The following is a 24859-nucleotide window of genomic DNA, read 5'->3' as shown; positions in this document are numbered from 1 at the left end:
GCACAATGTTCAGCACCGTTCATGACTCCTCGGATACTGAAGCAGTTCATGTTCAAATGCAACAAGATCTGGACAATATCCAGCCTTGGACTGACGTGGCAAGTGACGTTTGTGCCACACAAATGCCCGGCTTTGACTGTCACCAACAAGAGACAATATAACCACTGTCCCTTGACATTCAATGGTGTTACCATCGCTGAATTCTCCACTGTCACCATCCTGGGTGTTATCATTGAGCAGAAACTCAACTGGATTCACCACATTAACACAGTAGCTGCAAGAGTAGGCCAGAAGCCAGGAATACTGCAGCGGGTAACTCCCGTCCTGACTCCTCAAAGCCTGTCCACCATCCACAAGGCACAAGTTGGAGCATGATGGAATACTCCCCACATGCCTGGATGGGTGCAACCCCAACAACAGTTGATGCTTGACATCATCCAGGAGAAAGTGTCCTGCTTGATTGGCACTGCATCCTCGAGCATCCACTCCCCCCACCACCAACGCACAGTTGTAACAGTGTATACTATCTACATGATGCTCTGCTCCAAAGATCCTCAGACAGCACCTTCCAAACCCATGACTACGTCACCTAGAAGGACAAGGGTGTCAGACATATAGGAATATCACCACCTTCAAGTTCTCCTCTGAGCCACTTGCCATTCTGACTTGGAAATATGTTGCAGTTCCTTCACTGTCGCTGGGTCAAAATCCTGGAATTCCCTCACTAATAGCATTGTGGGTCAACCCAGAGCTGGAGGACTTCAGCGGTTCAAGAAGGCAGCTCACCACCACTTTCTCAAGGGCAACGAGGGATCGCCAAAAAATGGTGGCCAGCCAGTGATGCCCACATCCCACAAATGAATAACAAAAATTGCTACCAGATTGCACTTATTTACTTTCATATAGTTAATGTTTTTTTTCTGCTTTTCACTTCAAATCTTTTCTCCAGGATTAAGACTGTAATTCATGAATTAAGACAATGCACTTTAGTGTGATTTTGTCCCTTATGAGCGCACCTAAATTATATACTGACAAATATTCCACAGCTTTAGTTAAAGAGCCATAATTACCAAGTTTCCTGAAATTTTCTGGTTTCTGAAAAGTACGAAGAGCTGAATTTTCCCCAAATTGGCTATTTTCAATGTTGGGGCATTATGGAGGATTTCCCTTTCTGTGCTCTGTAAGTTATTTGTGTAGTTCTCTGCAGTTTACCTAATTTATATATGTACAACACTTCTATGGCACCATGCACATGCTAACTCGCTCACTAGTAGTGGAAGTGCTTACTGAAGACACACGCCGGCACCTGCCACCGCCACCATCACCACCCTACCTGTACTGTTCAGGAGCTGGAAAAATTCTGCCCATAAGTTATTTCTGACCTGTTAGTCTAGTTGGCCCAGCAGATATTTGGTGCTTGTGCACTACAAAACTGTTCTCCTGCTTTATCATTTCAGCCTGTCAACATATCCCATCCCTTTTTCCTTGTGATTTATGTGGATTTCCTTTTAAAGACATTTATGCTATTTGCTTCAACCTCTACATTTTGTGAATTCTGCGTTCTTAACTGAAGCAGTTTCTTCTGAATTCTTCCCTGGAGACACTCTTGTACTTAGGGTTCATAGTTAGTTTTAATTGCAATTGAAACCTCTAAATCCGCCCAATCCAACCCTTTGATCATTGTAAGAGCTCCATCAGGTCTCCTCTCTGCTTGCACTATCTTTAACAGGAAAGAGCTTTGCCTTGTTTCATCTTTCCTGTAATTGTAACTTCTCAATTCTAATACTACCCTTGTGGATCGTTTTTGTACTTTCTCCAGGACCAGTAATTGTTTTGTTAATATGAGGTCTAGAACTGATCCCAGACTAATCAAGGTTCCGTGCATGTTTATGCTATTACTTTTCTCTGCTTGGATCATCTATATATTTCGTTGGTTCTCTTCTGTGTATTCCATGCCCCAGGACTTTTCCCCACTGTAGTTCTGCATTAAGATGAGATTCCCAAATGTATTTTAATTTTTAAATGTTACACTCGTGCCTCACCTCTGTATCTTTCTCTTTCCCTGCATAACCCTTTGTAATTCCTGCAATATCTCAAGGCAGACATTTTCCAGCCAGCCAAGTATCTCTTATCAACCACAAAGTGGTGACCAAATAACTTCTTGATTGATGCTGCTAATTTTTCAGTATTTGTGATAAACATGCTGTGGAACTGAAAAATTTGAAGTTAGTTGGGAAATGGTTTGTTTCCATTATGGGACAGTGATTTTTTAAGGAGTTTCCTACGGGATTTCCGTGAACTCTCACAACGTAATCTTTTCACAGTTTGGGTCGAGTTGTGGATAGGACTATTCTAGGTTACAAAGGGACATTGATAGGATGCAGAGCTGGGCTGAGAAGTGACAGATGGAGTTCAACCCTGAAAAGTGAGAGTTGATTCATTTTGGAAGGACAAGTTTGAAAGTAGAATACAGGGTTAACGGAAAGATTCTTGGTAGTGTGGAGGAGCAGAGGGATCTTGGGGTTCATGCCCAAAGTTCTCTGAAAGCTGCCATCGAGGTGGATAGAGTTGTTAAGAAGGCGTATGGTGTGTTAGCTTTCATTGGTAGAGGGATTGAGTTCAAGAGCCATGTAGTTATGCTCCAGCTGTACAAAAGCCCGGTTCGGCCACATCTGGAGTATTGTGTCCACTTCTGGTCACCTCTTTACAATAAAGATGTGGAGGTGTTGGAAAAGATGCAAAGGAGATTTACCAGGATGTTGTGTGGAATGGAGGGAAGGTCTTACAGGGAAAGATTGACAGAGCCAGCGCTTTTCTCTTTGGAACAATGAGGGATGAGAGTGACTTGATAGAGATTTACAAAATGATCAGAGGTATAGATAGATTGGATATCCAGAGACGACTTCCTAGAGTGGAGGTAGCAATTATGAGGGGGCCAAGATAATAAAATGTGAGGCTGGATGAACACAGCAGGCCAAGCAGCATCTCAGGAGCACAAAAGCTGACGTTTCGGGCCTAGACCCTTCATCAGAGAGCATTATGAGGGGGCATAGTTTTGAAGTGAGTGGAGGTACAGGGGAGACATCAGAGGTAGGTTCTTTACTCACTGGTAGGGGCGTGGAATGCATTGCTGGAGAGGGTAGTGGAGTTGGCCTCATTAGGATCATTTAAGTCGCTCTTAGATGGGCTTAGATATGGATGATAGTATGAGGTAGGGGTGGATGTTAGATAGACCTTGGGTTTAGAGTAAATGTTCAGCTCAACATCGTGGGCCGCAGGGACTGGACTGTTTCGTACAGTTCTATGTTCTAACCTGCTGGGTGGCGTTCTCTTTGCTAAGTATCCCTTCTGTCACCCCCTGTTCTGCAAACCAGTTAAACATCCTCTGGATCTATTTTGTTCCTTGGTAGTCCCAGGTACTCTGTTTCTCTTTGCTTTGCATACCAGCTGTTTTCATAAATAATCTCTACTGCTGTCAGTTCACTCAAAATAGCCACTTTAAACCATCCCTATGCATTCAACAGGAGCATTACTAAGTACAAGTCTAAAGAACTGCGGATGCTGTAAGTCAGGAAGAAAAACAGAAGTTGCTGGTAAAGCTCAGCAGGTCTGGCAACATCTGTGAAGGAAAAATCAGAGTTAACATTTTGGGTCTTGTGGCCTTTTCTCTGAACTGACCAAAAGCTTGAAATGTATGGACAAGAACAGGTTTCCCTCTTAGGTTTTGCTCCTGCAGTGTGGACCAGTGAGGTTTATGCACGTCAGCAGCTTCCAGAAATGGAAGCTAAGCATTGACACACTGGCCACTGTGAGTGGAGCTTCGCAATGGCTGTGCAGTTTAGAGGAAACTTTGAATGGAAATGGTCTGTTTAGCTGCTCAATCTTATTCCACCATTCGGTGAGATTATCGCTCATCCATGATCTAATTCTTTGTCGTTTATCTTTGGAAAATAAAAGTACTAGTAATCCCTGCATTAAAATGAACCAGTAACCTGGCAAGAGTTTGCAGAAAGAAGTTTCAAACTTCTATCCCCTATGAATAAAAAAGTGTTGTGTAAAGTCTTTCTTGAAGACCTTGGTTCTAATCTTTATATCCTGGCCCTAGACTTCCCAATGATAGAAATCAGTTCTTTCAATTTTCTACTTCTGTTTCCCTAAGTATCCTGAAAATTTGGATTAAATCACAGTCTAAATTTAAGGCAATATAAACTTGGATTTATGTAGTCTCTTTTAATCATTGGAATCCAAATCTTATTCTAGTAATCCACAAAGTGTTCTCTCTGAGGTATATGCAATATGCCATAAATTGGTGTTGCACTCAACTGTTCACAGTACTCCAGATGCTGTCTGTCTGAAGGCTTGTGCAGGTGAAGCAAGGGTTCTATTTCCTTGTATTTTAGTTTGTTTTTGATATTGAGCTACCATAGTTCTTTTCTGTCCCCTTCTCTGACATTTTAATGAAGTGCCAAATTTCATTGGACTTTTACTGTTTCTTGCATTTTAATGATTTGAGAAGTATTTTGTTCTACCCTTTTTTATGTTTGACCCCGCATTGAAGTCTACTTGCCACAATTTGCCCATTCATTTAATCTATCAACATTGCCATCAAAGAGAGGTTTTAAAGAGCATACAGAAGCATCACATAGAAGTATAAAATTTTATACTGCCAGCAACTCTGTGTACTTTTCTATCCCTGAAGGAGATTATTTGGCAAGACATTGTCCTAAATGCTGTGACTGTTGGATATTACTGTTGGAGGTGTATGGTGAATGCTGAAATGAATTTTGGCTTGAATTTTATTGAAGTAACCTCAAAGCAGATTGCTGTTCAACATCAGTTTCCTTGAGTACTGCTTTAATTTGGGGAGGGGGTGGACCAGTAGTATTTTCTCAGCTCTGTTGATCCAGAACCCCGAGTTTGAATCCTGCCATGACAGATGGTGGAATTTGAATTCAATGAAAATCTGGAATTGACAGTTGAACGATGACCATGAAATGATTATTGTAGAATATTGGGAAAATTCACCTGGTTCACTCATGTCCTTTGGGCAAGGAAATCCTTACCTGGGTCTGGCCAACATGTGACTCCAGACTCACAGCAATGTAGCTGACTTTTAACTGCCCTCAAAGCTGTTCGGGGTGAGCAATAAATGCTGGCCTCATCATTTCTTGCGTGCATAAAAGAAAGCTACAGAATTGTGATGTGTTTCTCACCAATTTCCACTACTGTTCTTTAATATATAACTTCCATTCCAATCAAAATTAATGTGCATACTTTGACTCCTTATGTGAAGTGATACAACCACAGAGATTTTGTAGTTGAATCCAAATGTAACATCAGCTAATGTCCACAGATAAATTTGTTTAGCAGTCAACAGCAATCATAAGTGGTAGCCTTGCTAATTCTTGCCCCACCCCCCAAAAAAAACTTGGGTGTGGGAAATATAATTGTCCTTTCTGCCATTTATTTCAACAGACTGGGATCTTCCTGGCTGGTATGGGCTAAACTGCCCACAGAATGTCTAACTGAGCGTTTGAATGAATTTTAGATGAGTGAAGTTAGACATTCCCTGGGAATGTCCCAGATCAAACGTTTTACTTTTCCTATATCCTCCCATGCCAATAATGTTGGTGAAGTAAGCATTTATCCAATTATTTTAACTCAGTTTAGCAGTAAAAGATACATTTTTCATTCATTCACGGGATGAGGGCTTTGCTGATGAGGCAGCGTTCTTGCCCACCCATAATTGGCCAGAGGGCAGTTAAGAGTCAGCCACAGTGTCGTGGGTCTGGTGTCACATGTAGACCAGACCAGGTAACAATGGCAGTTTCCTTCCCTAAAGGGCATGGGTGAGCCAGTTAGGTTTTTCCAACAGTCAATAATGGATTCACGGTCTTCATTAGATTCTTAATTCCAGATATTTTATTGAATTCAGATTCCACAATCTGCCATGGTGGGATTTGAACCTGGGATCCCAGAACATTATCTGGGTTTCTGGATTAACAGTCCAGCAAGAATACCAGTAGGCCATCGACTATGAATTGAAAGAGATATGAAGCCTATATACAAGAGTGAATGCATAAATAGTTGAATATTAAGCAGAAGCATGTTCTTGTAGTTTGACAGTTAATTCTGATGGTTAGCAATGTCTTGAATAGTTTCCTTGTACAGGTGTAGTTCAGAAAGAGCAAATTTCAAAATTCTAACTAGATTTTGTGGAATAAAGTTGATTATGTTGAGTCCAGTCCTTTTAGGTCTTTCGTTACCAAAATACAACAGACAATTTGTTTGTATGTTGTATCAACAAGTATTTAATCTTGATATTTGCAGATTCATTTTGATAAAGTGGCGATCTTATTTTTTCGTATAATATGATTTCTGAGTTGTAGGCTTTATTTTCCTTCTGTCCTGATATTGTGTTGCTGCATTTTTTTCAAGTGTAGGAACTAAAGACTGGGCTTTAAAAGCTGGAATACAAAGAACAGCTAAATCCCAGAATATTGAATAGGTTTGCCAAGTTTGGTATTCAAGTCTTTTAAAAGCTTTACGAGGTGGATGATGCTGAGAGGTGCAGGGAATTCTGCAGTTTTGAAGTCGTAAATTTAAAGTTAAAAACAGTATGAATAGGAATTGTCCGTGCTTTAACCTTGATTTCGATATAGTAGGAATTATAGTGGGTGAGGCAGCATGGAATATGTGATACTTCGGAATGAGCAACAAGAAATCTCTCGAGCACCAACCAAAGTCGGATACATAAAATGACAACAAAATAGACTGGCACCGAAAGATGACAGAGAGTGCCTTTATGTAGGATTGTGTGGGAGGTGACAGAAGAACCTGTTTGGTAGTGGGGGAAAAAGAAAATCTTTGAGAAATGTAGGCATTAAATACCTCTAACACTTGTTATGTTGCTGTTTAGAGGATGAAGTTGTGGAATGGAAAATGTTTTTGGTAGGAAATCATGTCTATTAAGGCAGCTATAGGAATAAAGAAGTTAAAAAAGCTTCAGGCTATCAAAGTTGAAAAATGAAATCTCCTGGGAGAGAAAAAGCAAATTTTGCATTGTCTTGTTGAAAGGAATGGAGGTAATCAAGACGTGTATCGTTTTGTTGTGTGAACTCAAGGTTCCAGCTCTGAGACTGTTCATTCCACAAAGAATTGAATTTGAAGTCGCATTGTCAGGAGGTTAGATCAGAGAGAAGGAAGATATTGATGAGAAATTGAAATAGAACGTAAAGAACAGAGCCAGACGCCAACTTACTTTTGACATGCTGGATCAGGTCAGACCTATTGTAAGATTCATGACTCGACTTTGTGTTCTGTTATCAGTTCTGTTTCTGAAGTTTAAGATCTCATACTTAATAAGTAGCTGAAAGATGGATTGAGAATTGATCCAGAACCTTGTTTAAAATGGAGTTGACCAGCTCAGTTGGTTGGATGGCTGAGCAGAGTGACGCCAGCAGCACAAGTTTGCATCTCACATCAACAGAGTTTACCATGAAGGACTCTCCTTCTCAACCACTCCCCTCACTCGAGGTGTGGTGACCATCAGTTGAAGCACCACTTTGTAATGAGACAACAGCCCTGTGGTCCTCTGGGACTATGGTGACCTTACCTTTATTGGTAAGACTTTTTTGGTAGTGTTAATGTCGATGTTTCAAGACTTGATCCAGGATATTCAAAAATGTAACAGAACCTCTGCGTACTTGAGAAACTATATATCCTTGTTGTATGCAAAGCGTAACCTGTTCAGGAGTGTTTATTGGAGGCATGTAGACATTTAGGATACCTATATTTTTCAATAAAAATATTTTTTTATTTATTAATACCTAAATGATTATTGCATTCGTGCATGGAGGCCTACTTCCCATATGCCAGAAAATATCTGAATCAACTGCTCATATGTGGGATTAATTTTGCCTTGTTTCTGTAAATTTTTTAAAATAGTTAAAATTTCTTTTACACCATTCTCGGCAGTGTTTCTGATCACCTGCCTTATATTCTGTGGTTGTGATTTGATGTCAAATTTTGTTTGACAACCACTCCTGTGAAACACCTTGGAACACATTATCATGTTAAAGGTAATGTGTCGCGATGAGTTGTCGTCTTGTTTTCTGTGTCCGTATGTTAACATTCCAGCCTTGGCAGTTCTTACTATCTCTGATTCAAAGTCCTAGTTTGATCACATTTCTAAAACTGCTGAGAGTTCTGGTGTCTGACAATATTAAGAACAGTAAATCTCAGAAAGGAAAACAATAATTCATCAAAATGGCAACTAGAATCAGAGATTACAGCTATGAAAGAAATTTCAGAAAACTGAGTCATTTTCTCTGGATAAAAGGGCAAAACTTGCAAAGAGTGCAGTTTTCAAATTTATTGGAAAATATATTTTAAAAGCGTGAAAAGTGAAACATGATTTCTATTAGTTTGCAAATTGGTAATGAACTAACAATCACTAGTGGAAAATAAGTTTCAGATTTTTTTATATAGTTTATCATATGGAATTCTATCAGTGGCAGTGAAGGCAGACACAAATCATATGTAAACTCGTGTAGTCAAGCACAGAATGCAAAAGTCCTCCAGCATGTTTTCATATATTGAAACGTGGCGTTAGCCCCGAATAATATAGTAAATATTCGGAACTCGTAAGAGTACCAATAAACAAAACTCCTGTATTTTAAAGCTCACAAACAGAGGTTTTCTTGCAAAAAAAAACTTGATGCAAAAAGACTGACAATTAATAAGCATCATCTTTTGCAGCACCTTAAATTGACTTCTTCCACCTGTTCACACCTTTTATGATGAAAGGGTCTAGGCCCGAAATGTCAGCTTTTGTGCTCCTAAGATGCTGTTTGGCTTGCTGTGTTCATCCAGCTCCGCACTTTGTTATCTCTAATGTTTTGGGGACCTGTGTTTGAATCCTGCAACGGCAGATAGTGGAATTTAAGAGTCTAATGATGACCATGAATCCATTGTCGATTGTTGGAAAAACCCATCTCGTTCACTAATTTCTTCAGGAAGGAAACTGCTATCCTTACCTGGTCTGGTCTACATGTAACTCCAGACCCACAGCAATATCGTTGACTTGTCACTGCCCTCTGGGCAATTGGGGATGGGCAGTAAATGCTGGCCTAGCAAGCAATGCTGTCATCCTGTGAATGAATTTTTTTTTTAAAAATCAGTTTTCAAAGTGCTTCTTATGTTTGACATTTGAAGTTTGGAGGCAGGATCTACCTTCCATGGGTGTGAAACAGAAGTTAGGACTTCAGAGACAGACTGTTATCGGCCCTGATAGTGGATATCATGCTAACTGAACAGTAGCTTAATTTGACAGCCTCTAAAACAATTACACCTTCTCATCTGCCCTCCCGAATTGCTAATCTCGGATCTTCATTTGGAGGCTGTTTCTTCTCATTGCCATTGGACCCAAACTTTGAGAGCTCTGCCCTCATTGCTTACCTTGTATTCAACTCCAACAGCATCACCAACCCGCACTTGTGTTTGCCATGCTATCCTTCCCCATTCTTACACCATGTTTATGTGATACATAGAGAGTGATGACCCCCATATTGCCTGAGCACTTAGCACCCGCTCTACCTGCAAACTATGCTGACTTGATAACACCTGTGTACTAATGGCTAAATCCCTTCTCTGTCATTTTGTATTTGTGTGAGGTCCACTTAATTCCACATGACAGCCTTAGCTAACTTTGCATTACGTATCTGCCGCCTTTAACTTGGTCTTCCCCAAATAGCGTATGTAACCCTCTCAAAATCAGAATTTTTCTTGATGAGCTCTTTAATAGTGTCAGTTAAGATTGTTAATAGATTGGATGGGTTCTTGGGGCTGCCCTCCCCTGCATCTTGGTTCCTGGTGTCAGGAAACTAGTGTATTAGTTGGCGCTGGGATATTTTCCCTATCCCTGGAAGAAGCCAAAACCTCAGCCCAGAAGACTACAAACAGGTGATTAATTAGTAACTTTTGCAGTCATAACACGATCAAAACGCACTTTCACAATGCTACCCTCTGCCAGCTATGTAGCTTTACAGTTACACCCACCTTTTAATTTTTCTGTATCCACTTATATCTGCTTCCTTTTAAATTGCATCCATTGTAATTCCAATGATTGACATAACTTCCCAACCACTCCCTAAATTAGAATGTAGTTGGAGCAGGGTCAAAAGGTGCAAGGTGCAGGTCAAGAGGTGATTTAAATATTCAGCGCTGAAAAACTCCAGTGAGCTATTCTAGAAGGCAAGTGTCGGGTAGCAGAAAGAACCTAGAATCAACCAAGGGATAATTGGATAACAGCTGTCAGAGTTATTGCAAATGGGCTACAATGGATGTGTGTGAATAGTACAAGACAGATAAATGAGGTGTGCCATGTTATCAGACCTCCTGGCAAGACTAACAATAAGTAATAGCATAAGACATTCAGGAGAAACCGAGTGGGAAGGAAAGTAGGAATGGTGGTGAAATTAAGGAATGCTTACAGTGCTCTGTTCCAGAGCGATCAAGAAAATAATCTCTCTGATTTGAGCTCAAAAACGATGGAGGTACGGTTATACTTCTACGTGTTTTATCCTGCACCAGATAGTTCCCTTTTCCTAGGGAAAGTTCAAGAGGAACAAGTTCACAAGCAAATTACAGAGGAGCTGAAACTATCAGAGTGGTTTTTCTTCTGTCTGGACTGAAAGAGATTACACATACAAGAGCAGGCAAATCAATTGAGTGATCTGAAAACTAGGATATGAGTTATAGAATGGAGCAGCTATCCCACAGGGATCTATTTCAGTTCAAAGTAAATGTGAGAGTGAGGTTTATTGGAGTGGTCTGGAATAGTTAGGTCTAGATGCATCAAAGGCATGGACAAGGCTTACGGCAGCAGATTATCTGAGGCAGAAGTGGAAATAGCCTTTGTTGTGGAGTTGGAAATAAGTCCTGTTTTTGGTGCAGACAAGTTTTTAGAAGCTCTCCACTACAGGTGTGAGCAGTTTGGTTCAGCCTGATGCAGTTGCTATGAAGAGGTGTGAAGTGACAATGTCTTTAGTCCTTCCAATATTTAGTTGGAATAAATTGTATCTATCCTGTGCTGGATATAGAACGAGCAATCTCACAATTTAGAGATGGGAAGGATCAAAAGAGGTAGTGGTGAGATCAAGCTAGGTATTGTCAGTCTGTATATGGAAGATGATACGGTGACAACATGATCTGAAAACAACAGGCAGAGTGTAGATAAGAAATAGAGTGAAGCCAAGGCATAGATCATTATGTGACGTGAATTAATATGGATTTGGAAGAGAAACCTTTGTTAGGTGATTGTGGCACAACTGGGTGATAGTTAAATGTTGAAATTTGTGGAGATGTTTATAAAATTGTAACTAAATAAGTAACCTTTTGTTCCATAAATGAGTTACTGATCTACTTATGTTGAACTGTACAGCTGTTTCACAAACAGTCCTTCAGTTTCATCCATGATTAAGATTAACTGTATTTTCCAGTGAATACATCTACTACTTTTATTCAATGCATTAAATGATAGAATAAGCCAATATAGCACTCAACCTCTCCTTCCTTTTGTTAAAAATTATAGATAAGTAAACAGTTGTAGTCTTGATTTATTTTAAAATCAGGAAGCAGTGGTTAATTGATGTCTGGGATGGTTAAAGCTCTTGGTTTAAGGTCCTGGAAAGAAATAGGTTGGAATATTTTTTTTGAAGTATGTAATAGATTTTTCAAAGCATAAATGTTTATACCAGGCAGAAACATTTCCTACTTATAGACAAGTAAATTAGAGTTTTAAAATAAATTGAGATTCCTGACCATTCATGGGAATTAATTTAATGAAACGACTGCAGTTTTAAAATCAACTGTATCGTAAATGTAAATTTTGGTGCCTTTTTAAATGATCTTTTTAAATGGCTCTCAGCTATTGAATGTTATAAAATACTTTTGGATGTTCTTAGTAATTTACAAGAGTATTAATGACTGTACTGCACCCTTTATCTAGTGATCCATCATATGATAATAGATTGAAGAATATGTTTCTCCAATGGTATTTGATTAAATCTTTACACCGATGTTTAAGTCTTTGAGGGACACCCCGTACTGTAAGGATTAATAGAGTTTAGAATGTGGTAATTCATTCTTATAGTGGTAAAAATCCTATTTTAACATTTAAAGTTTATTGATTTTTCTGGAAAATGAATTAAAGAGATAGAAGTCTTAAAAATTACATTTGAACACCACTAGAATTGCTCGGTGGTGATATTGTGTTATCAGTGTGGAATATGGCATGAATAGAATAGATCACAGAACTGAGAATTATTTCTGTGGTCCAGATCTTCTCAATGCAGGGGTTTTATCTACCCAGTGTGGGTGATTGCTCATTTTTTGAATGACTAACTTACTATTGTTCCTTTCACCTTTATTTGCTCAGTTTTAGAGAGAATGCTATGTGTGGAAACAGGGCTATTTTTTGCATTTGGTGAATGATATTAACTTGAAATTAATCATTTTGCAATAATTTGTTTGTGAATGTTATTCAGATCATATTATTTTGCAATTATTTTCCTCAGTCCTTGTGAAAGTGTGTATTTGATTTGCTTAATGAAGTATAACAATTGAATAAAAATATGGAGTATATTTTAGCAACTTGGTGAATGGTAAAAGGAGCAGGGCTGTCTTTGTGTAAATTAATATCTATAATATGACCAGTGTAGTTTATTTATAGAATGTGCCTTTGAAAAGGTTTACCTTTATTGAAACAAAAGCAGAAATTGCTGGAAAAGCTCAGCAGATCAGGCAGCATCTGTGGGAAGAAATCTGAGTTAATGTTTTAGTTCCAATGACCCTACGTCAGAACTAAATTTATTGAAATTGCTGTGATTTTGGTGCGGTGGTTCTGTGGAAAGTGGATCAGAGTTCAGCCCATACTTTTGGACTTGATAGTAATCTCTCTATCGACAAGTAGGGCTCACAGCTGAGCAGTGTCATCAGGTGTAGTTTTCAAATGCAACACTCATAATAATCTTAAGAAAAATCATATCTGACTCAAAATGTTATCTCTGTTTCTCCCTCCACCAATGCTTCCAGGCCTGCAGAGTTTCTCCAGCATCTTTCCTTTTATTTTGGATTTCCAGCATCTGTAGTATTTTGCTTTTATTAGGTACCACTTGGTATGTATTAACATCCACAAACAGATCTATCAGTAACTTTCAACATAACTGCAGTTAGCTCATTGAAATGGCTCAGGTAGGAATGATGGCATGTGATCCATCTGTCAGACAGAAAGATCTAATTCTAGTAAATTTACCAAGTGGAACTGTGCTGAAGCATTACGGTTTCAAGAATAATTGTGGTATGGACTTTTGTGTTTCTAAGCATGCGTGGATTGCTCCAGGGGTTAATTTTAAAATATTAATAGTCTTATGAGATGTCATATGCTGTCTAAGGCAGTAGTAGCATGTACCCACTAATATGTAGATATTTTGGTGGAGGAAAGAAACCTTTCATTTTAATACTTCAGATTTTATTTGAAATCTTATGATAATATTAGTGATGACAAGGAATTGTAACTTCTTTCCAAAACACATACTTAAAAAAGTTGAAAAATTTCCATGTTGAAAAATCTTTAATTTTATATGGTTTTTTTTAAGAAACGTAAATTGTAGCAGCATTTAGAAGACAATTAAATAAATATCTGAACGGAAAATGTTTACGGTTAGTGGGGAAAGAACAGAGGAGTGGAATTAGTTGGATGATACTCCCAAAGAACAAGCACAGACACAATGGATCCATTGCTATATGATGATGATTAGTATTTTAAACTGACATTACCACCATAATTTTTGGGTGCCAGCATTGATACCTTATGTGTAGTAATGGGGTTAGATGAATTGGTTTATGGGCACATCAGTCTAATGCAAAATATATCACTTTGCTGGACTGCAGCTTTGTGTACTGTGAGCTTGACCCTCTAACACTGAGGTCTGATTGGTTTGTAGTATTAAATCAGTTAGGAGCAGATTGTTCACATGTAGATTCTTATTTTAATTTTAGGTCGCAATGCCCTTTTTAATACTACTTTGCAATGTGACTTCTGAACCTAGATTTTCTGATCAACGTTATTTTACTGCTGGCAGAATTCCATTTACATGCTTTGTTGAGCAGAGCATTTATTTTAAATGGGTTCCTGCCAGTATTAAAATAACACTGATTGGAAAATCTACACTCTGAAGCCAATTAAAACCAATTTTGAGTTAGAAAGGTTCTCTGTGTTGCCATTGGCTTTCCTTCTTTGTCTTTAATTATATATGTTTTACTGCAGTATCACCCTGTTTGATGACAAAAATTAAATAGATAAGATGTACTCAAATGTGATCCTGAATGAGGGACTTAGGTCATCCATCCCTTAGGTCACAAGTTGGGGTGTTCTCTGATGATTGAACAATGTCAAGCACCATTTGTGACCCCTCAGACAATGAAACAGTCCATGCTCAAATGCATGAAGACCTAGACAATATCCAGGCTTGAGCTGACAACTGACAGGTAACATTCACAGAACAGAAGTCCAAGCAGTGATGGTCTCCAACAAGAGAGAATCTAGCCATTGCTCCTTGAGATTAAATGGCATGACTGTCGCAGAATCCCCCACTATCATCATGCTGGGGTTACCATTGACTGAGCCAGCATTCAAGATGCTTGACAAAGCAGTCTGCTTCATAAGCACCACATCCACAGTTGCAGCAACATGCGACAGCCGCAAGATGCACTGCAACAATTCACCGGTTCCTGGCACCTCATCTTCCAAACTCATGTCCACTTCCATCTGGAAGGAGAAAGACAGCAGATACATGGGATCGCCATCACCTTCAAGTTCATTTCCAAGCCACGGCATCATTCAGACTTGGAAACATATCGCTGTCCCTTCAGTGTGTCATTGGGCCAAACCCGTGTAACTCCCTCTCTAACAACAGTTTATGTCTGTTTGAGCCAAATGGACTGCAGCAGTTCAAGAAGACAGCTCACTACCAACTTTTAAAGGGTAACCAAGGGTGGGCACTAAATGCTGGTCCAGCCACTGATGCTCACAGCTCATTTTTTAATTACAGTACAAGAAGAGGCCATTGGACCATTGTGCTTGGTAGTTGACATTATTAGGAAATATTCTATTATGACATATTTGACGAAACATTCTGTTTTAGGATTCTGAGTGAACAGATGCCACCATAGTCATAGAGCTCAGAGTATTCAAAGTATGATATTATATGGCTTTTTTCTGCAAATGTACATGAATTTACAAATTCTATTCAATGACGAGAAATTGTTTTTTCAGTTTCAGATTGTTTAATTTTTTTTTGTTTTTATTTTTGTTCCACAGGGCCACATAGGTACCACAGCAACCAAAAATATTGATGTCTACCTCCCCATGCAAACAAGCCAAGACAAGATGCAGCCAATGACTGTGATAACAATGGCAAATGCCAGAGTTCAAGATCTCATTGGCTTGCTCTGCTGGCAGTATACAAGTGAAGGACGGGAACCCAAGTTGAAGTAATTGAAATAACTTTCCTCTTTTTTTTCATGAAATATTGTTTTTCACCTACTGTTTTTGCCTTCACTTCTTTCTGATATAAATGAGCCTTTTAATCACCGACCTGGCAATGTTACAGATTGGGCAATATGAAATCATTTTACTTTAGTATTTAAATATATTTTGTGCCGCTAATTTCAGAAGTATAGTCTTTTATAAAACAGTTTATTTTGTTTAGGAATAGTTTCAGCCTGCGGTATGCGATGTAGTCCAATTTTACTTGGCATTGTTGTTATTCTTTTATGAAATATGGATTTTAATGGCTAGGCAAGCATTTGTTGCTCATTTCTAATTGACCTTAAAATGTAGTGCTGAGACATGGTCTACTGCTGTTGTTCATGTGGCGTTGGACACCCACAGTACTGTTTGGTAAAGAAATTACACAATTTTGATCCATTAATGCTGAGGGATAGCAATAGATCTCCAAGTCATAATAGTGCATGACTTCAGCCTTGGACAGCTGCACCTTGCAGAGCAGATGGCACATGTAGCAGTCATGGTGCACTGGAAATGGAGAGAGTAAATACTTGAGGGGGTTGGGTGATGGTAGCCAAGAAGGCTGATTTGTGCTGGGTAATGTCAAACTTTGTGTTTATAGGAACTGCGTTTATCTAGATAAATGCTAAATATTCTGTCACATTCCTGACTAGTGCCTTCTGATGGTGGAAAGGCTCATAAGAGTCAGGAAATTAGTTACTTATCACAATGTCTGGCCTTTGACTTGCTGTTGTTGCCACAGTATTTACATTTTGGTCAGTGGAGGACTTAGCAATAACAATGTTACTCAATATTTCAGAGATCCAGGATAATTTTGTCTTGTTGGAGATGATCATTATCTGGAACTTAGCCAGATCTTGCTGTATCTAAGCATGGACTGCCTTTGATGTTCAATGGCATTGCTGTCACTGGATGCTTCACCTTCAGCGTCTTGGAAGGGTAAACATTGACCAACAACTAAACTAAGCGAGTAATATAAACACTGGTGCCAAGAACAGGTCAGAGGCTGTGATCTTTTGCGCTGATTAACTCACCAGTTGACTTCCGAAAGCCGGTCCTTTAACTGCAGGACGCAGTCAGGAGTATGCTGGAACGGAATGATCTCCACCCACCTGTATGAGTCCAACTGCAGCAAAGCTTGAGAAGCTTAACACCATCTAGGACAAAGCAGGCTACTTGACTGACACCCCACCCACCACTTCAGTGGTTTGCTAAGCATATCACGTGACAGCCAAGAGTCAACCATTGTTGTGGCCAAACTGAGTAAGGATCGGAGAAACAAAGAGATTAGTGAAAATGGATGTTGGTTTCTTGTATGCAAATATGAGAAATTGTAATGGAGTTAAGTACTGTACATTCTGTTAAGAAGGTTCTAAGTTTTACAGATTGACGTTGATCATGCATAACTTTGGTTTGCAGTCTTTAAGAAAGTAATTAATTGATTCTGCAGTTAGGTATTGCAGAGGAAATTTAAGTAGTCACAGCTTTCAATTTGCTGTTAGGTAATAACTTCTTGAATGTGGAGTCTTTTAATTGTCAGCCAAACATTACAGTATCGCTATTTCAGTAAAGTTGGTGACATGAAAAGCATTGCAAGTTTAAAATAAAAATCTTCCCAAAGGTATTGCAGTTTCAAACTAAGCATCCAAACTACCTTGGCAGAAATGGGAGTATCTTGCACAAAATATGATCAACGTGTAAAGCCCTAAGAATTTTGCTCACACTTGTTGTCACTGTTGGCCAGGACATAATTGAGTAATGGTGAGGACAGCTGAGCAATTCTCAAAATAGTTGATGGAATTTTTACCATTAAGCAGATTCTTTGGACAGCCACTACCAGAACTTGGATTTGGTTTCTATTTCAGTTGGAGACGGTTTCAAAAAAGAGAAACATTTGAAACCATTTCCTCACTATCTCTGACTAAATTATCTCTGTTTTGTAACAAATTGACTGCACATGTGAGAGCAGATAAGAAGATAATACCCAATGACTGATTTCTTTGCTGATCCGAATCATGTCCTCTTAAAACAGTAGCGATTGCATCTAGTAGGCCTATAGTGAAGTAATTGCTGACTTTATTTTCTGGGGAGGGACTGGCCATTGGCACCATTCAAGGTTTTGCACTGTAATTATTGCATAATTTTAGAGATGGAACTGGGTAGCCCTGTTCTAACACCTTTAAAAATTGGGTGAGTTCGTCCTGCCTCATTGCATTCTTATCTATCCAGTCATAACCAGAGAATCAGCTGTAACTTTGATAACAAAGTGTGAAGCTGGATGAACACAGCAGGCCCAGCAGCATCTCAGGAGCACAAAAGCTGACGTTTCGGGCCTGGACCCTCCTTCAGAGAGGGGGATCGGGAGAGGATTCTGGAATAAATAGGGAGCGAGGGGGAGGTGGACCGAAGATGGAGAGAAAAGAAGATAGGTGGAGAGGAGAGTATAGGTGGGGACGTAGGGAGGGGATAGGTCAGTCCACGGAAGACGGACAGGTCAAGGAGGCAGGATGAGGTGGGAGGTAGGAAATGGAGGTGCGGCTTGAGGTGGGATGAAGGGATGGGTGAGAGGAAGAACAGGTTAGGAAAGTGGAGACAGGCTGGGCTGGTTTTGGGATGCAGTGGGGGAAGGGGAGATTTTAAAGCTTGTGAAGTCCACATTGATATCATTGGGCTGCAGGGTTCCCAAGCGGAATATAAGTTGCTGTTCCTGCAACCTTCGGGTGGCATCATTGTGGCACTGCAGGAGGCCCATGATGGACATGTCGTCTGAGGAATGGGAGGGGGGGGTTTAAAATGGTTTGCGACTGGGAGGTGCAGTTGTTTATTGCGAACCAAGCGGAGGTGTTCTGCAAAGCGGTTCCCAGGATTCTGCTTGGTTTCCCCAATGTAGAGGAAGCCACACTGGGTACAATGGATACAGTATACCACATTGGCAGATGTGCAGGTGAACATCTGCTTAATATGGAAGGTCATCTTGGGGCCTGGGATGGGGGTGGAGGGAGGTGGTGTGGGGGCAAATGTAGCACTTCCTGCAGTTGCAGGGAAAGGTGCCAGCTGTGGTGGGGTTGGAGGGGATTGTGGAGCGGACAAGGGAGTCACAGAGAGAGTGATCTCTCCGGAAGGCAGACAAGGGTCGGGATGGAAAATTGGCTTGGATGGTGGGGTCGGATTGTAGATGGCAGAAGTGTCGGAGGATGATGCATTGTATCCGGAGGTTGGTGGGGTAGTATGTGAGAACGAGGGGGATCCTCTTGGGGCGGTTGTGGTGAGGGCGGGGTGTGAGGGATGTGTTGCGGGAGGCACGGTCAAGGGCGTTCTCACCACTGCAGGGGGAAAGTTGCGGTCCTTGAGGAACGTGGACATCTGGGATGTGCAGGAGTGGAATGCCTCATCCTGGGAGCAGATGTGGCAGAGGTGGAGGAATTGGGAATAGGGGATGGAATTTTTGCAGGAGGGTGGCTGGGAGGAGGTGTATTCTAGGTAGCTGTGGGAGTCAGTGGGCTTGAAATGGACATTGGTTTCTAGCTGGTTACTTGAGATGGAGACTGAGAGGTCCAGGAAGGTGAGGGATGTGTTGGAGGTGAACTTGAGGTTGGGGTGGAAGGTGTTGGTGAAGTGGATGAACTGTTCGAGCTCCTCTGGGGAGCAAGAGGCGGCACCGATACAGTCATCAATGTACGGAGGAAGAGGTGGAGTTTGGGGCCTGTGTAGGTGCGGAAGAAGGACTGTTCCACAAAGAGGCAGGCATAGTTTGGGCCTATGCCGGTGCCCATGGCCACCCGCTTTGTCTGTAGGAAGTGGGAGGAATCGAAAGAGAAGTTGTTGAGGGTGAGGACAAGTTCGGCTCGGTGGACGAGGGTGTCGGTGGAGGGGGATTGGTCGGGCCTGCGGGACAAGAAGAAGCGTAGGGCCTTGAGGCCATCTGCATGAGGAATACAGGTGTATAGGGACTGGACGTCCATGGTGAAAATGAGGTCTTGGGGGCCAGGGAATTGGAGGTTCTGGAGGAGGTGGAGGGCGTGGGTGGTGTCATGGACTTGGGTCGGGAGTTCCTGGACCAAAGTGGAGAAAATGGAGTCCAGATAGGTGGAGCTGACGTTTCGGGCCTGGACCCTTCATCAGAGAGGGGGATGGGGAGAGGGTTCTGGAATAAATAGGGAGAGAGGGGGAGGCGGACCGAAGATAGAGAGAAAAGAAGATAGGTGGAGAGGAGAGTATAGGTGGGGAGGTAGGAAGGGGATAGGTCAGTCCACGGAAGACGGACAAGTCAAGGAGGCGGGATGAGGTGGTAGGTAGGAAATGGAGGTGTAGCTCCTGAGATGCTGCTTGGCCTGCTGTGTTCGTCCAGCTTCACACTTTGTTATCTTGGATTCTCCAGCATCTGCAGTTCCCATTATCACCAATCAGCTGTAACTTTTCTGCTTTTCATTCTGTGCCACATTATTAATTCTGATGTTCTGCAAGGATTTATCCTGCTCCCATTTCCATCTGCAGGCAGCCTGTTGGTACCATTGTCATAAAACACAGGGTCAAGATTCTATGCTGACAACACACAACTCTATCTCACCATTATTTCTTTCAAGCTGTTCACAGTTTCTGTTTCATTGCATTGATTGCCTGAGATCCTGTTCTGTGTGAGCAGGAATTTCGTCCAAACTATATTTTGACAAACTTCCTATCTCAAGCTCCGTTCATTAATCTGTCTGAAGCTGAAACAGATGTTCAAAACTAGGCATTTTATTTGAACTTGAGGTAAGCTTCTTCACTATCACCTAGATAGCCTTTCTAAACTGCGTTAAACATCATCTGACTCTTCTGTGTATTGGCCCAGAGGTTGAAATTCATATTTCTCTCTTTTTCCTGTAGTTTTGACAATGGTCATGTTTGTAAGGCTGACCGTCCACATAAACCAAGCTAATAGAAAATGGCTGCGTATTCTTGAAATTCATTCAAAGCCCTGTTCATCCAATACTCCTGTGCTCACTGATGATTTAGTGTTTCAAATGATACTTGACATGGAGACATTCAGAAATCCACACAAGGCAAAGATTTTATTCTACCAGTATTCATATGGGCCTACAACTCAAGAGACTGTTCAACAGATGAAGGTTTCTTTGTCAAAATCAGAAACTGTTGGAGAAACTGAGCAGGCCTGGCAGCATCTGTGGAGAGAAAGCACAATTACTTTTCAGGTCCAGTGACTCTTCAGAACAAAGAAGCTTTCTATGTCCCGATACACTTGACAGTTACGCTTATTTCTCAGGCATATGATTTGTCTCATGATCACTGACAAGTTAGTTAAAATTTTGATGCCTCCTTAGAAGGCTTCACCAGTCACTGGTTGGGATAAACGCTTTCTCTGTTATGAGGCAAATGAAGCTCCTGTTGTGTTTACATCCAATGACCTTGTCCCTTGAAAAGGAAAATGGTTTCTTTGTAGTGATAAACTAGTTTCTCCTTTAAATCAAAGATGTGGTTTTGTCTCTCTGTAGCTAAGTGGCTCATGTCTCCTCTCGGTCTGACCTCATCTGAATTGATCTTACATTCAGTATGTTTTATTTTTAACTTTTAAAATGCCTCTGTGAAATGTCACTCCTATATAAAGCTTCCCAACCTGCTGAATACCTTTATGCCCTTCTACGTACCTACATAGTTGAAGAAGGGTCAACTTTCCTGCTCCTCTGCTGCCTGGCTTGCTGTGTATATTCCAGCTCTGCACTATTTTATCTCTACATATCTAACTAGTTGGCAGCTTAATTCAATCTACCCATGTGTTCTCACATGTTGGCTTCAGATCTGGCAATGCTTCAACTATAAAACTTGATAGAACTCTATTCTTGATTTCAAATCCATTCAATAGCCTTGATCCTTCCTTTCTCTAACCTCGTCTAACCTTCCAACCTCCACATTCTCTGCACCTCCAATTCTATTGTCACCTATTCTCACTACTTCATGAGAACTATGCTCAGTGCTGTGTGCTGCTAAAGTTTTAACTTCTTTCTCCAAAGCACTGCCTAAAGCTGTCTCAAAACTGTCCTGCCTCCCAGTCCCACTTCATTCTCTAGCTTGCTTGATAATCTAACGAGAAACTATTCCCCTTCCTTTCAGACGTTAAGGACGCAAGCTGCAACGGCTGTGAGATACCCACACTCTTTTGGAATCTTCCGCTCTCCCCACCCCCTTCCCTCTGAGTCCGTCCTTTGTCCTGAAAGACATTTGGATAAGTGCATGAATAGCAAGGTTTGGAGGGATAGGGGACAAACACAGGCAAGTGGGACTAGGTTAGTTTGGGAATATGGTCAGTGTGGGCTAGTTGAAGCGACGGTCTGTTTCCAAACTGTATGACTCTGCTGTCTCTTGTCGGGTATTTGGTATCCCTTCTGACTTTCCATTCCCTGATACTGAACATTCTGTATTCGGTGTAAGTTGTACACCTACCTCAAATTTCAGTCTAGATATGACGTTGAACTCTTCTTCCATTGCCTCTGCTGCCATGCCCATTTCTTTGGACAAAAGTCCTCTCCCTGTCTTATAGATGCATCACCCGCTCCCAACACTACCTCCACCTGGACCCTTCCTCTTGCCACTTACCTGCATTCAGCTTGTTCAGTGTAAACTGTCAACATGACTTTGATCATCTTAATTTCTCAGACCATCTTACCCATTTGAACCTATCTCCCTCTGAATTGACTGCACTCCATGCTCTCCAGATTCAATCCTGACTTTGTCATCAGGCCTGCTGACAGGTGCGGTGCTGTTGTCATCTGGTGTACTGAGTTCTGAGCACCAGCTCTTGGGCACCCCTTCCTATCTCCTGAGACCATGAACCCACTATCAAGCATAAGACCATTCTGTTCCAGCCTCTTCTCATCTGGGTATCCCCCCAACCCAACTCTTAGTCCCTGAGACTCATGGAGCCCACTTATATTTTCTGAGCAAAATCGATCAACAGGACTGTTTCTATCCTGTTTCTGCTTCATTGAACTTAAATTGAGGCAAGGAATGAAATTTTTTTTCCTCTCCTTGTCCAGTCCCTCCCTACTTAAATCTGCAGTTCATCTGATGCTGTAAAATTTCCAGCACGCCAGCAGCAGCTGCCTGTTTATCACCATGTGAGGAACATTGGGGATGCAGGAGGAATGGACCAGGGTGTCCTGGAGGGAACAGTTCTTGCAGAATGCAGACAAAGGAGGAAAGGACAATAAGTGTCTAGTGGTGGCATCTCATTGGATGTATCAGAAATGGCAGCTTATAGTCTTTTGGATATGAGAGCTGATGGGATTCAGTCTTACTTGGGGTCCCTCCCCACAACTCTCTCTCTTTTTCTGACATCAGCGACATCATTGCTGTAGCCCTCTTTGCTTCTGTACTGGAACGATTTATTAATTTTGCTCTCGCTTTCACCTGATCCATTTCCTGAATCAGCCCTTCATTTCCTTGACACCTGTCACCTTTTCTGGGGGCAGGCTGGCCACTGACATCCATTACAAGCTCACTGAGTCCCATTGTTACCTCAACTATATGTCTTCACACCCTTGGAGATAGCAAGAGCTGGAGTTGGTCAATACGGTGTAGAGCTGGAGGAACATAGCAGTTCAGGCAGTAACAGAGGAGTATGAAAGCATTTCAGGTTGGTACCCTTCGTTAGAACTGTCAAGGACTCTATCCTATTCTTCCAGTTTCTTTGTCTCTATCCCATCCATTCTGATGATGGCACCTGCTGCAGGGAGCCGCAGCAATGTTGATTATTTTTTCCTCCATGGGGAATTCCTCTCTACTGTTGTTGCAAGGGCCCGTAGCCATGTCCAGTCCATTTCCCGTACTTCTGCCCTCACCCCTTCTCGTTTACCAGTCTTCCATTCCTAGCGCTGCCTCACACTTTCAGCAGGTGTAACTTGTGCCTGTTTGTCTCCTCTCTCCTCACTGTCCAAGACCCCAGATATAGCTACCAGGTGAAGAAGCAATTTGTTATGGGTGATTCAGTACAGTGTACTATAGTTCTTCGGAAGGGTCACTTGAACCGAAACATTAACTGAATTCTCTCTGCAGATGCTGTCAGACCTGAACTTTTTCAGCAGTTTGTTTTTGTTTTTACTGTATTTGCTGTTCACATTGTGGCCTCCACTATAATGGAGAGACAAAAACACGGACTGGGGCACAGCTTTGCAGAATAATTCTGTCTGTAAAAATGACTGGGAACTTCTAGTCGCTCGCCACTTCAACACACTACTGTTCCATACGCACATTTCTGTTGCAGGCCTGCCCCATCGATCCTCAGCACAAGTTTGGAGAAATGCTGAGTTTTGATGCTGCCTGACCTGTTGAGTTTTGCCAGCAATTTGTGTTTTTCTTCCAGTTCGGACTACTTGTATATCCCCACTTTTCTTTGTTCTGTCGTGATCATTGCCTTGAGCTACCTTTGACCTTAAATTTCTTCCTTACACCCCTCTTCCTCTCTAACTGTTTCTCCTGCTCTAATATGTTCTTCATAACCGATCTTTTGATTAATTAAGATCATTTGTCCTAATATCTCATGATGTGCTTCAGTGGCAAATTTTGTCAAAAATCACTGCAGTGTTCACTAATATTTTACAGTGTTAAATGCATGTTTTCATGACATTTTTGTCATCAATGATGTGTTTAAACATTTCATACCTCTTCCAATCAGTCTTTTCCTTTCTAATCCAGTCTTTTGAAGTTCATCTGTTACATTCCATTAAGCCATTGAGGGATCAGAATATGACGGATTTGTTTATAATTCCCTCTCCACCTCAACCAGTGATCACGGAGAGGTTTGCAAAAACATTCTTTGAACTAATTTCTTGTTTCATTTTCTTTGTTTTAAATTGACAGCTTTGACAATTGACGATTTACAGCTGTGCTTCATGTCCCATCCCATTTCAAAATCTGGTGGTATTGTTGATCCAAAATTCTTAGAGCGCTTGTAATAGGTTGTATAATTTTGGAACTGTACAAGATATGTGTTATGCAGAAATGTTTTCTTATTTGAAGACCTGATGTTATGAAAATTTTATGTTATGTGGTTTTGGTAATGCATTTGGTCTAAATTGTTTTATTATTAACCAAGACTGGTAATATTTCTGCTGTTTGCCCATTGATTCTTCTTTTTGGGTGCGTCAGAATAGAATGAGTGATTCCTAAGGCAGGTGGCCTCGGAACTTGTCAATAATGGATCATTTGCTCAGTGCAAAGCAGTCCTAACTGTTGAAAGTGGAAGCCTGCAAATAAGTTGTGCAGCTGAAATAA

At 41.0% G+C, this 24859-nt stretch overlaps 1 protein-coding gene across 9 annotated transcripts in view; it reads left to right on the top strand.

Annotated features, from left to right (window-relative positions):
- The window catches only part of mapkap1 (MAPK associated protein 1), a 271311-nt gene that overhangs the window by 86116 nt on the left and 160336 nt on the right, over positions 1 to 24859 (top strand). For all 9 annotated transcript variants that reach the window (XR_009442769.1, XM_059638269.1, XM_048558771.2 and 6 more), the window contains one exon: positions 15383 to 15555. Coding sequence is in view for 8 of the 9 variants with exons in the window: in XM_048558771.2 (XP_048414728.1) it covers positions 15383 to 15555 (173 nt within the window). In the remaining variant the exon portion in view is untranslated. The remainder of the gene's footprint in view (positions 1 to 15382; positions 15556 to 24859) is intronic.

Source organism: Stegostoma tigrinum, chromosome 29, assembly GCF_030684315.1.
Source record: "Stegostoma tigrinum isolate sSteTig4 chromosome 29, sSteTig4.hap1, whole genome shotgun sequence".
Lineage (NCBI taxonomy): Eukaryota > Metazoa > Chordata > Chondrichthyes > Orectolobiformes > Stegostomatidae > Stegostoma > Stegostoma tigrinum.
Note: the sequence above shows the minus strand (reverse complement) of the source record. Positions and strands in the feature narration are given on the sequence as shown.